General features: G+C 37.0%; 1 protein-coding gene across 2 annotated transcripts in view; it reads left to right on the top strand.

Moving 5' to 3' along the window:
• The window catches only part of snap25b (synaptosome associated protein 25b), a 48,358-nt gene extending 39,615 nt beyond the window's left edge, over positions 1 to 8,743 (top strand). For both annotated transcript variants that reach the window (XM_051868783.1, XM_051868785.1), the window contains exons 6-8: positions 3,248 to 3,364; positions 5,962 to 6,106; positions 7,866 to 8,743. In XM_051868783.1, the coding sequence (XP_051724743.1) occupies positions 3,248 to 3,364; positions 5,962 to 6,106; positions 7,866 to 7,934 (331 nt within the window). In that variant the 3' untranslated portion in view covers positions 7,935 to 8,743. The remainder of the gene's footprint in view (positions 1 to 3,247; positions 3,365 to 5,961; positions 6,107 to 7,865) is intronic.
• Positions 8,744 to 14,771: the final 6,028 nt, after the last annotated feature.

Here is a 14,771-nt window from a genome sequence, read left to right as displayed (position 1 = left end):
TAACATCATTTTCAACACAATCAAATGTATCTAATATGATAAACAGCGCTGTGTTACCTCATACTCATGACCAGAAGAAGCGGAAGCAGCGACTGCGGCATAATAAAAGTTCTGCTATTGAAAATCAGTAGGCGAAAAGTACCCGGATGACTTACCCCTTCCGGCGAGATTCGGAAGTGTGCATACGATGGACACTTTACTTTATTATCCCATGAAGCCACGGTCATTAGGTCATGTGACAGTAGCAACAAGGCAGATGTAGTATGTAGGATTTCATTCATATTACACGCATTCGTACTATATAAAATGTACTTTTTCAACAGTTGAGAAGTAAATTTAAATTCAAATGTAGTACCTACTCAGTACGCGATTTCTGACGCAGCTCATGTTTTATAAAATGCTATACATGCAAAGTTTAATTAAACAAATTATTAAATATTTACACTGTTATATACATTGTATAAGGGAATCAGTTGAATCAGTTAGGTTACTCATAATGCTGTAACAGTTTTTCTTTTGCTTATTACAGATATTCTGATTGATGGATATTGCTTGAGGGCTGCAAGTAGTTTAATTCTTTACTGGGAATTTGTTATTTAAAGTTGGGAGGAAAAAATGACTTAGTGCACCTTTAAACCATGTGAACGCACAGCACATTCAGTCACGTTTTCAGTAATATCCAAATGGACACAGACGTTGGTTCTCATTATTCTGTGTTTCATGAGTTGCAAATATTATGTTAATGATATTCTGTGTTACCAACTCTTGCATAATGGTGCAGGCACTGCATAAATACTCATGTGAGCAACTGTCACTGGCTAAAAAGTGTTGAACGATCATCAGTAGTAATGCAGGCCATCGCCAAACGCCAGTTGTTTGATGAAGTATTTATGAATTTTAACTGTTGGGTAGTTTGTTATTCCTTTTATGTATTTGGGGTTGAAATAATCAAAGAGTAACAGAGCAGAACATTACATGTATTTTATTTTTTACTTTTAAAGTCAACATGAAAGGGAATTCACATTTTTACTTCTGTGATTCAAAGTTTGTATAATGAATATCCAATGGGGAAAAATATGTTGGGTTGGTGCTTGATTTTTATGCATCGGGAATGAATTGGATTGGGAAAAGTGGTCTTTATAAGACAGGTAGTTTGATGGGAGGGCTTGTCAAAGGAAAAGAAAAGTCGTTTCAAGGGTGATGCAAGCTATTTTGATGAAAGATAAAGGAATAATTGAAATAATGAATCATGCACAGTAAGACTTGAACATGTATTAAGAAAGTAAACATGGTCCATTTTGATTTCATGTTGACTTTAAAGTATGGGCAGATTAATGTAAAGAAGATTTTGGCTTACCTCAGAACTTTTATTCATGTTTCTTTTTAAAGACACGCACCTGTGTCTGTGTCAGTAAGGATTAAGGTCACGGTTGAGTCTAACTGCCTCCGGTCAGAGCATTTCATGTCAGCTCCTGTAATTACAATGGCAGTGGCATAAGGCAATGTATACCATAAAATCTACAAAAAAAAAAAAAAAAAACAGCCCTATCTTACATAAAAGGTTGAAATAAAAGGTAATAGCTTATAGCAAATCACCTGCATTGCTTAGAGAGTTGCTGTGAACTTAAGCTTTGTTCAGACAGACAGAAAAAAACTTAAACCTGTATATCTAGTTTCTACAAACTTCACTCAAATCACACTCATATGTGACCCTGGACCACAAAGCCAGTCATAAGTTGCACAAGTATATTTGTAGCAATAGCCAACAACACATTGTATGGGTCAAAATTATCGATTTTTCTTTTATGCCAAAAATCATTAGGATATTAAGTAAAGATCATATTCCATGAAGATATTTTATAAATTTTCTAACATAAATATATCAAAAACTTATTTTTGTGAGTGGATATGCATTGCTAAGGACTTCATTTGGACAACTTTAAAGGCAATTTTCTCAATATTTAGATTTTTTTGCGCCCTCAGATTCCAGATTTTCAAATAGTTGTATCTCGACCAAATATTGTCCTATATCCTAACAAACCATACATCAATGGAAAGCTTATTTATTCAGATTTCAGATGATGTATACATCTCAATTTAAAAAAAAAATTGACCCTTATGACTGGTTTTGTGGTCCAGGGTCAAATATATTATTTAAAATCCAATTTAATTCAGTTTTTTTTTTTTAAAAATTCTGTTTTTTTCCTTATTTGGCTACTCAAAGAGGGAGGGTGGACCCATGTGAATTTTAGCAACATCTCTCAGTAGTTGTGGAAGAAATTTTCTTGGGATCATGTGAAACTTAAAGGGATAGTTCACAGCAACATGAATATTCTATTTATATATTTATATGTTTAATTTTATTTTACGTTTCAGTAATTTTGTTGTGTTTTTGTCATTTTTATTAGTTTTTTTTAAATATTTCTATTTAGCTTTAATTTATTTCTATTTCAGTTCTATTTTTAGTAATTCTAGTACTACCATTCATTAAATGGACAAAAAAAAAAAAAAAAAAAAAACATTTCTTATGTGTTCCACAGAAGAAAGAAAGTCTGTAATGTCACACAGGTCTCTAATGACATGGGGATGAGTAAATGGTGACAATTTCATATTTGGTTGAACTGTCCCTTTAAGTGATATTGACTGTCTGAACAAACAGATCCGATTTCATCACTTGCTAAAGATTGCATTTGAAAATTGGGTGCAGTGTGAACAAAGCCTACTGTATGCATACTGTTACTAAACACAGCCTAATTCCCCTTCCCTGCCTGAACGCAATGCATGTTACTTGTTATTATAAAAGCTTTTCTATTGGTCTATTGATTTCATTTTAGATCTAACAAACTGTGTCTAAATGTTTAATGAATGCACATTATACATTGGGAATAGGTCTATTCTGTACCCTCACTGAGAACATGTTACTTCTGAATGCTTCTCTTTGTCTCTTCACCTTGATAATTGTTGTGAACCTCCAATTAACTTGTCACATCTCCATCAGTGTCTGTGTAATTGTCTGTCATGCCCCCACTGTACGTGACGTGTGTACGTTAGTTCCAGGAAAGCGATACGCTATGTGTCGTTCATTTATTCATGAACACCTTTAGTGCATGTAATTCCATAACATGCAGATAATCCTGAACACCATTTCCTTTTTTAACTGTTATATATCTGCATGTAGTGCATGTCTAGTAGTCACTTAACATCATTCTGCTTCTCACACTCTCTTTCACTTCCTGTGGTTGTTCAGGCTGAAAGGTGGTGGCCAGTCCTGGGGTAATAACCAGGATGGGGTGGTGTCCAGCCAGCCGGCCCGTGTGGTCGATGAACGTGAGCAGATGGCCATCAGCGGAGGATTCATCCGCAGGTCAGTTACCGCTATGAAAATCTAATCGAATCCTCGTCCAATGTACAATGGGTTGAGGGCAATGTTAGCCATTTAGAATGTGCATGGATCTGCACTTCAGATTCTAACCAGAAATAGTAGACCATCTGGGTATCGTTGGAATACAAATTTCAACATACTACAATTTGGGACACATTAATTCTAATTTCATATACAACCCGAATTCCGGAAATGTTGGGACGTTTTTTAAATTTGAATAAAATGAAAACTAAAAGACTTTCAAATCACATGAGCCAATATTTTATTCACAATAGAACATAGATAACATAACAAATGTTCAAATTGAGAAATTGTACACTTTTATCCATTAAATGAGCTCATTTCAAATTTGATGCCTGCTACAGGTCTCAAAAAAGTTGGCACGGGGGCAACAAATGGCTGAAAAAGCAAGAAATTAAAAAAAAATTCAGCTGGGAGAACATCTAGCAACTAATTAAGTGAATTGATATCAGGTCTGTAACATGATTAGCTATAAAAGGGATGTCTTAGAGAGGCAGAGCCTCTCAGAAGTAAAGATGAGCAGAGCTGTGAAAAAATGCGTAAAAAGATTGTGGAATACTTTAAAAACAATGTTCCTGCAAAGGCTTTGCAAATCTCATCATCTACAGTGAATAACATCATCAAAAGATTCAGAGAAACTGGAGAAATCTCTGTGCGTAAGGGACAAGGCCGAAGACCTTTATTGGATGCCCGTGGTCTTCGGGCCCTCAGACGACACTGCATCACTCATCGGCATGATTGTGTCAATGACATTACTAAATAGGCCCAGGAATACTTCCAGAAACCACTGTCGGTAAACACAATCCACCGTGCCATCTGCAGATACCAACTAAAGCTCTATCATGCAAAAGGGAAGCCATATGTGAACATGGTCCAGAAGCGCCGTCGTGTCCTGTGGGCCAAGGCTCATTTAAAATGGACTGTTTCAAAGTAGAAAAGTGTTCTATGGTCAGATGAGTCCAAATTTGACATTCTTGTTGGAAATCACGGACGCCGTGTCCTCCGGGCTAAAGAGGAGGGAGACCTTCCAGCATGTCATCAGCGTTCAGGTCAAAAGCCAGCATCTCTGATGGTATGGGGGTGCATAAGTGCATATGATATGAGTAGCTTGCATGTTTTGGAAGGCACTATGAATGCTGAAAGGTATATAAAGGTTTTAGAGCAACATATGCTCCCCTCCAGATGACGTCTATTACAGGAAAGGCCTTGTGTATTGCAGCAGGACAATGCAAAACCACATACTGCAGCTATTACAACAGCATGGCATCGTCATAGAAGAGTCCGGGTGCTGAATTGGCCTGCCTGCAGTCCAGATCTTTCACCTACAGAGAAAAATACATCAAAGACAACCATAAACTCTTCAGCAGCTGGAAACCTATATCAGGCATGAATGGGACCAAATTTCAACACCAAAACTCCAGAAACTCATAACCTCAATGCCCAGATGTCTTCACACTGTTTTGAAAAGAAGAGGAGATGCTACACCATGGTAAACATGCCCCCGTCCCAACTATTTTTGAGACCTGTAGCAGGCATTAAATTTGAAATGAGCTCATTTTGTGCATAAAATTGTAAAAATTTCTCAGTTTAAACATTTATGTTATCTATGTTCTATTGTGAATAAAATATTGGCTCATGTGATTTGAAAGTCTTTTAGTTTTCATTTTATTCAAATTTAAAAAACGTCCCAACATTTCCGGAATTCGGGTTATACTATTTAGGACGAATTGTATGCGAATTGGGACACAACGTTGGTATTTACTCACCAATTAGTGAAGGGGACTGACTTAGACAGTTACCTGTTCTTTCAGACAATATTTGATCATTAGCTCTTGTCCGCTGTTGTGTGGATAGAACCATTTGAGAGACATGTTAGTAAATACAGCTGCCAGTCCCGAAAGCTGACTGTGTGAGCATAGCCTAATTGTACTGTTGTTGTTTTCATCTATCTAGTGTATCAGCAGTAAGTGCAGTACACTTCAGTTGTCAGTGAGTCACAAGGATCTCTATAATTGTCTGTTGAAGACGGATGTCCGCTTTGTGCCAGACTGTAGCTTCAGGCACATCGGGGATGGTCATGAAACCACTGAGCTGTTGTTGGTCCGCTGTCTCAAAATATCCCATGTCAGTACACAAACAAAATGGGATGTTCAGCTAGAATCCTTATACAACGTAATGGTTTTAGACAGTTGTTCTAGTCAGTGTAGACAGATTCCACAGGAGAGATAATGTGAGTCAACAGAATTGCCCACTGTATCGTTATGTGTTTATTGTCCTTTTTCTGTCCTGTACAAAATATCAAAATTGACAATATTTACTTATATAATACCATTAGATGTTTAGTTGTTTCCTGTTATTTCACAGAAAAAAAGCTTTTTCTTTGAAATCAGAATATAACAACTAAATGTTTTCCAGTCCAAATATGGCACATTATGGACGTAAAATGGGTTGCGAATGGATTTTCATTTTGACTTTAATGTAGAAATCATCCTGAGGATATTGTGCCCATCTCAGTCAGCGCTCTCAATAAACCCAGATTGTTTTTTGTGTATCTTAAGGGTAACAAATGATGCACGAGAGAACGAAATGGATGAGAATTTGGAACAGGTGGGAGGTATCATCGGTAACCTACGCCACATGGCTCTCGACATGGGCAACGAGATCGACACCCAGAACCGTCAAATCGACAGGATTATGGACATGGTAAGATCAAAATATTGCAATATTGGAGAAATTATTACTTAACACGAGAGCCTCAATACTGACAGCAAACTCTCTCCTGAGATAAGACCTTCTAATAATAACTAAAGATGCTTGTTGGTGCTTGTAAAGTCACATCCCACTTTTGAGATGAATGTTCGCTCAGAGTCGTGCATTAATTAATTCTGGGTCATAAATGTATTTTATAAGTGTATAAGTATAAGTTCAGTGAGTCTCCCGCATATTGATAGCGGCTCCCTGACAGCCTTAAATTATATGCAATATCCCGGAAATCGAGCGAGCAAAAGATGCCCTTTTTCCACCTGGTATCATTAACCCTTTGACGCGTATGATCACACAGGTGTGATTAGAACGTTCAGTGCGTCATGTGATCAACTGCCAAATTCAAATGTGCTTTCGTGCGAGCCAGAGACGGCTCTGCGCTTTTCATAATATCACAAATATGCAGTGTTTTTTTAACCACACAATGTTTATTTTAGGTTTTAGACATTTAAATACACATGAGTAGTAACAAAACAATACATTTAGAGTTTGTAGAATACACAATGATGTCTATGGAAGCGACAATAACAGTAATTTCCATTATAATTAGATGATTTATATAATTTATTCATATCAGATACACATTGTGTATGTAACTTTAAAGTTTACTCTATTCTTCTCCCAGTTCACCAGCTCACTTACTTTCATGTATTTCAGGCGAAGTAGATGAATTTGCGTGTTGTAAATCTAACAGATCAGTTTCTCTGTACTGCGGCACAAACAAACATGGCGGCGCTCATCGCATGTATAGCTCAACTAACACAATCATTATAAAGGTGTTTAATCAACAAAACACATCCACTTGCACATATTTGACAATCAGAATATCAGATATTTCATGCTATAGTCAAAAAATTTGTTAATATTTTGAATAAAAAAGGAAAAATGAAATAAAAGCAGATCATCAGTCATACAGCGCTATTGTGGCTGCGGTGTGTCACGTGACAAGCAATGACGCGTCACCATGGAAACAATAAAGTGATACGTCCTAAATAATGGTCGCTTTGAAAAACTCACTGGGGGGCCAGCCAGAATATTCTAAACTTACGTGTGAAAGGGTTTTAAAGGGATAGTTCACTCAAAAAATCCCTCATCTTCAAGTTGTTCTAAACCTGTTAGTGTTGTCAAAAGTACAGAGCTCGATACCAAGATGGTACTGAAATTTAAAAAGTGTGACACTTTGAGCGCTGTTAATCGGATTCGTAAACACCTCTGATTGGCCTTTGTGTTCACGCGCTCATCAGATATGTCTGTGATTGGCTACAATGATCAACGCTTCAAAAACATGTTGTAAATAGACATCACTGAGCGCACATTTTTAAAATTTCAGTACTGATTAGGTATCGTGGTCTGTACTTTTGAAATCACTAAAACCTATATGAATTTTTTTTCTTCTGCTGAACACACAAGATATTTTGAAGAATGTCGGTAACCAGACACTTGATAAGCCCCATTGACTTCCATAGTATGGGGCCCATCAACTGTTTGGTTACCCATATTCTTCTTTTGTGTTCAACAGAAGTAATAAATTCATACAGGTTTGGAACAACTTGAGGGTGAGTAAATGATGACAGAATTGTCATTTTGGGGTCATCTATCCCTTTAAGATGCGTTTTCAGTCATCCGATCACAAGTGGTCAGCAGCTTTGTCATAATACTAGAAGAAAAACTAATTTTATCTATTATCTTTGACTTCCAGGCTGATTCCAACAAAACCAGGATTGACGAAGCCAACCAGCGCGCCACAAAGATGTTGGGAAGTGGCTAAATCCATACAAGAAGTGCTTTGTCTCCCTTTTCCCCTCCCTGCTGTACCTGCAACAGTGCACATGTGCTTTTACCATGGTACTCACCTGACCGGTTTGCACATATGCACTTATCACCCCCTCAATGCTCTATCTAGAAAGTGTTGTCGTGTGTCTGTCTTAACTGATAGTCTAGTAAATGGTCACATTTACTCTGTATCTTTCTCTCCAAAGGTTAAATGTACATAGTGCATATTTGATGGCTAGAGCTCACATGTGAAGTTTCTTCTTCTTCTTCTTCTTCTTCTTCTTCTTCTTCTTCTTCTTTTGTTGGTTTCTTTGTTTTTTTTTAAAGTGTATATTTATTAAATATATATACACACATTTTTTGGAAAAAAATTTCTTAAAGGTTTTCAGTCATCTGTGTGTCCATGCTCTGTGTTTTACTCGATATAAGCCATGCTTCATATTCACATGTAGCGAGACAGGAGACGAATTAGACTGTGAGGTGCAGGAGATCACATGACTGATCACTTATATTAGCCTGCTATTTTGTAATCGCCTTTAGACAGTGTCCAGTAACGATTATTCCACCTGAAGTGGTCATATATGTATTCAGCGTGTCACTTTATTATTATTACCCAAGTCGTTCCCGATGTGTAGACATTCCTGTACAGCATGGGCATGGTCCGTACATGCATTCGGTTTGAAGTACCACAGTTCTGCAACATCACGATAGTGCCACACTTTTTATTTCTGTGCATCTGCAAAAATGTGTCAGTTGTTGTAAAATAAGTATAAGAAATGCCAATAAAAACTAAACAAACCTGAATCTATTGTTTGCTGGTTCTGATTCAGTATCTGCCTAACACAAGTGGAGCAGAGACAATAGCAAGCGTTTGGATACAAGAGTGTTAGAGTGTCTGTACGCTGTACTAACCGAGATCCTCTTTGAACCAGAGGCTTTACATGGATTATGCCTGGCAACGTCACTAAGTACATCCAAATGATGAAATACACAAGTACACACACACTGGTTCAACACACACAGCATGGATAAACACAAACATGTGTAAACTAGGTGTTAAGGGACTGCTGTCCATTCGTGATTATTGAAGTCAGCTGCCAGTAATGTACAGCAACATTATTAACAGGCTGGAAAAATGTAAATCATTTGAGAAGATTATAATGAACAGATCATATACAGTACATAATCATTATGGAGTAAATAATATGTGTGTGTATATATATATATATAATAGTTTAATATCTTTGATAAAATATTAAACTCAGAATTAAAAAAACCTGAAAAAAATTATATTTATATTTTATAACAAATAAATAAATAGGCCTAATTATAAATAATTAAAAATAATTAAAACGATATTTATTTTTATGTGCTGAGTTTAATTATCCCACTGCTTTGATTTGAACAGATGTTGTTCGTGTGGATCACTAATTTCTAACATGAAAAACTGGCATTTGTATTTATTTATTTATTTATTTTTTACAGTTCTCTAATCAAAACATGTTTTCTTGAGAATAATTAGGGCCCGAGCACCGATGGTGTGAGCACCCTATTGTAATTGTTTGGTCTATTATTCTTCTCTGAAATGAAGCATTTTTGAAGGCCTAAACATGCTTGAAAACTCATGAAACTTTGTACACGCGTCAGAAGTGGTGACAATTTACATCTGATATGGGTTTCAGAATTAGGTGTGGCAAAATGGCTCGATAGCGCCACCTACGAAATTTCAATTAAGCACCCTTTGCGCTACGTTTCATGTACAAGTATGAAATTCGGTAGACATGTAACAACCCAATACCTACAAAAAAGCCCCGGGGTGCAAAATCTGAAAACCCAACAGGATGTGAGATCTTTTGAATTTTCTCTGCAAAATTTTTGCAGTTTTTGCCATTTCCAGATGTTGTACTTTAACGAACTCCTAGAGGTTTATCAACATCATATTTGGTCAATCTAATCTAAAGGCCTTTGTGATGTTAAATTGCGAAGATCTAGGCTGAATCCCAAATGGCAGACTTCATAGCACTTTCGGTCTTGTGGACTTACAATGGCTGCCGCGTGCGCACGTCCGTTAAGTCCACGAGACCGTAGGGTGTCCCATTCATCATTTTAGGTTTCAGAAGGGTGCCCGCAAGCGCCCCCTTTGCGGCCTCGATGCGCCCTCGATGCGCCCTCGATGCGCACTTCAGCTGAGCCCGCAAGTTCGCGAGCTATGCAGGGGACTTTACATCACGTAAGTGCGGACTCAGAGGAAGACCGTGAGGGTTTAGGGTGCCATTTGGGATCCAGCCCTAGAGTTTTCACTGAAGGGCGTGTCCGTGGCGGCCTGACAAAATTCGATGTTTTGCCATGAAACATGAAGTTGTTGCAACTCGGGCATACAATGTCCAGTCTATACAGAGCCGCGCACATGACATGCAGGAAAAAAATAGTAGGTTAAATCATGCGCACGATTTACTATTTCGTTCCCTCAATTTATAAATTGTGCGCACGATTTAATTATTTTTTCTTGCGTGTCATGTGCGGGGCTCCATAAATCTGCCCCAAACTTCACATGTTTTATTAGAGTCCTGGCCTGAAGAGATCTACCTGGCAATATTCAGTTACAGTCATAGCTCCACCTGTGGGTAACAGGAAATGACATGTTTTACACTGTGATTAACTCCTCATAGAGATTTAACCAGAACAACATTATATTTGGTCATTCGAATCTTAAGGCCTTGGTTATGTTAAATTGCAAAGATCTTTTCTTTCATTGCAAAGAGTTTTCTTTGAACGGCGTGTCCGTGGCGGCCTGACAAAGTTTGATGTTTTTCTATGAAAGAGGAAGCTGTTGTAACTCAGGCATACAATGTCCGATCTGCTCCAAACTTCACATGTTTGATAAGAGTCCTGGCCTGAAGACATCTATATGCCAATTTTCAGTTAGTCATAGCATTACCTACTGGCAACAGGAAATGGCATGCTTTACACTCTCAGAAACACATTTAAAAATGCCATGTAGTACCAAACATGTTAGAAACACGTTAAATCATGCAACACTTCGCTAAGTGCTAAAGTATGTGATTAACGCCACGAAACAGTAATTGTTGTAACTCAATCATACAATGTCCGATCTGCTACAAACTTCACATATTTGATAATAGTCCTTGCCTGAAGACATCTACATGGCAATATTCAGTTACAGTCAAAGCGCCACCTGTTGGCAGCAGGAAGTGTGGCACGTCGAAATGACTTTGCCATAATTCTCCTGTATTTACTCGCTTACATGCATGTTGCCCACTGTCCTCTGTTTTCCTAAGGCCACCAGGTGGCAGTGAGCCCGGGTGTGAGGGCCCTTTCATCGATGCTTGCAGCTTTAATTGTTAATGTAATTGTTAGGCTTTTTTTTTGCAATATCCCTACAATCAATAAAAGCCCATTTTTAACATCAACCTTCAGGAAATTACACCATTTTGGTGGGAAAACAACACACAACAGTAATTCCCTGTCTCAAATGGCACACTTCATGTGCACTTACGGTCTTGTGGACTTACAATGACTGCCGCGTGCGCGTGTCCATTAGAGTTCATTGTTAGTCGCCAGCAGCACACACTCAAAACCAATGTTACTCATGTATGGAGCAGAAACAATGAAACCATTTTCGTGTCCATTTTCAGGCCTTCCTGCTTAGTTCTCTTAAGCACTGGAAAGCTTTTCTAATATTAATGCATGTCCTAAAGCTCTTGCCTGATCATAACCCTTCTTTTTTCAGTGATATTCCTCTGACCTTTTCTTCAAATATCCCTTTTTCTCACTCTCTCTCTTACCCTATCATAAGTGTATACGCCCTTCATACGCCCTACAAGTTTGTTGTGGAGCTCGGTCTGATCCAATTTCAACAGTGTTTTTCAAAAATCGCACCTTTAAACAACCTGGCTAAGCAGCACAACATCATCTAGAACACAATCTTTTGCTGGTGACCACTTATGCAGCTACATAAATCCTGTTTTTTTTTGTTTTTCTCTTTGTTGTGGAGAAGGTAACACAAGGCTTTTATCATCAGATGGAGATAATGTCCTCTGCTCTCCAAGCTGAAAGGGATGTTCTCAACCGTAGCCTGACTTTCATATGGCGTACTTATCGCACAACCTGAAAAGCAAAATACACATGAAAGCACTGTCAGCCAAGACCGCAATATCTTTCTGCTCTTATCAGAGCCGTGCTTCTCTACTGCTCTACCTTCTCTTGATGATTTTCTTGTGCCAAACCACATTTGTGGAAATGCATTTAGCAGATATGCATCAATGACTTCTAGATGTACACTGATACAGGATTTTACACTATAAGTTAGAAAATGGTCTCTAGAAGATGCTGACATCAGACCGCAAAATGAATTCATGCAAGTAGATTAATCAAGTGGTTCAGTTTTCATTTCTGGAGACTCATTTGACATAATAAAAAAGAGCCTGTGAAATCCCTTAACAAGCACAGCTTCTGTTCCTGTGTTGTTACTATTGAAAATAGTTATTTCTTTAAATAGCCAAAAGAGTTAATTTACGTAACAGCCACTCTGCAAAAACATCTCATTCTTAATGAATATGTCCTCCTTTTAAAATATTATACTTTCTCTCATCCTTTGTAGGAGTGTATAACATGTTTTTGTGAGAAAAGTATTTTCTGTTCAGTTTTCCGGAATAAATCCATAATTTAATTGAGATGCAATAATGCAAAATTGAAACTCGGTGAACCTTAAGTGTGTTGTGTCAGATTGCTTTCACTTGTTTTGAGAATAAAATGTGCTTATATTCAAGATACAATCGATTAATGAAAATGAATTATAACAACTTTTAATTAAAATAATTTTAATATATATTGTAATTTAGTATATATTCATTCATTTTGCTGATTTTTACATAATTTTTTTTCTGGAAAACAAGTTACAGTATTTACTTAAGTAAATATATTGTTCATATGAGTGCAAGATTAATAAATATTTTGTCTGTCATTTTTAAATGTGCATATCTGGTCAACTTTTAGAAGTCTGAATGCATATAGGCACCCTCAAAGATTACACACAAAAGGACTAAAAGCCTTAAAAATTCGTAAATTAATTTCTGCCAGAGATTTCCATTTTTAAGCTCCTGCTCTCTCAGGCTGAAATGTCACCTGTGATCGGTAACCTTATTTCGTGTGAGAGGCAGATGGGATGTGACAATTCTTTGATACATAATTTGCTCTTCAGCGCACAGGTGCTGATTGAACAGGATCATTATTCGACGATTGACACCCACTCTCACCACCCTCTCTTCTGAGTCACAGCCCTCCGCTGGCTGTTCTTCATCTCAAAGTGCAGTCTCTCCCAGCCCACCTCCTCATCGCTCCCTTTACATTTCGCATCCCCTGTTCACGCTTCTATACACATATACCGTCTCCAGCGTCCTTTTGCCAGCTCATTAACAAATGCTGACAGCAACTCCAAAGGCTCTCCAACTCTGACTCACTGGGTTTTTGTAATAGTCTGAATGCATTTGTACATCATATATCATTTGAATAATCATTTAAATACACAAACACTTGCATATATCCCTCATTGTTAAGCTTACCATTAACACTGTGCTTATAGAAATAATGCATCCTTCCAGGGATTCGTATTTATTCACTCTGACAAACCAGTGATGGGGAAGACGAGGATGTGTGGGGGAAGGGAAACAGGAATTGCATAACCTTGGAGCTTCATCTTAGCATGAAGTGGCCATAAGAAAAGGAGAGAACATAGAGGAGAAAAGAAATAAAGAAAAGCAGGAGAGAGTATGAGAGAGAGAGAGAGAGAGAGAGAGAGTCTCCATTTGCCCTTTATCCTTATAGTGAAAGGCGCAAAAATAAAAGTAGGCTACAATCAGAGGTGTGAAAAACGGATGACTTGGATGATAATGCACAGTTCCAGAGTGTTCTTTCTATCTATCTATCTATCTATCTTATACAGCTTAGCTCCTCCCACCAAGGACCATTAAAAAGGTAAATAAATACAGAACAGAAAGAGAAAACACATTAAGGAGCAGAAAAATATAATAATTAATTATGTGAATAATGTTTCCACACTGTAAAAAAAATATTTTCGTGATTTGTTATCACAACATTTTTTCTTTTGTCAAATCAACTTAGATAATTGATGCGGTTCAGATAACATAATATTTGGAGTTTCTGTTGATTAAATCAATCGCCAGGTAACTTACTTTTTTTAAGTTAAACCAACAATTCTTTTTTACAGTGCATAAGCAATTCACCAACAATTTACATCACACAAAGGGTTAAAAAATGCATTATTTAAACCATAGCACGTATGAAATTGCATTGCTTTATATATATATATATATATATATATATATATATATATATATATATGTGTGTGTGTGTGTGTGTGTGTATATATATTTATTTATTTATAAAGCAATACAATTTATATTGTTCGTGGCAGTACCATGGCAGATTCATGATAATCAGAATTATCAGATATTATATGTACTTTGTATTGTACTATTACTGAATGCTTACCATTTTATATTATGCCATAGTATTTACTGTACATAGTACTCCAAAATAATTTTAAAAATACCATATATGGTATACAGTGGGGTCCAAATTTGGAATTTATTTATTTTTTAAGCTTTTTTTTTTTAATGATATTTCAGTGTAAAGAAACACAAGTTCCAACCTTATCAAGTGATGTTTGCACATGAGTGTTAGTGACTGACATCTAGTGTTCAAAGGGGCGTAGTAATTATACAGGCAAGCAACTTCTAACATCTTAATTAATGGTACCATTACAAGCACATGATACGAATATTTTCACAAA

This window comes from Ctenopharyngodon idella, chromosome 17 (genome assembly GCF_019924925.1).
Source record: "Ctenopharyngodon idella isolate HZGC_01 chromosome 17, HZGC01, whole genome shotgun sequence".
NCBI classification, from domain to species: domain Eukaryota; kingdom Metazoa; phylum Chordata; class Actinopteri; order Cypriniformes; family Xenocyprididae; genus Ctenopharyngodon; species Ctenopharyngodon idella.
Note: the sequence above shows the minus strand (reverse complement) of the source record. Positions and strands in the feature narration are given on the sequence as shown.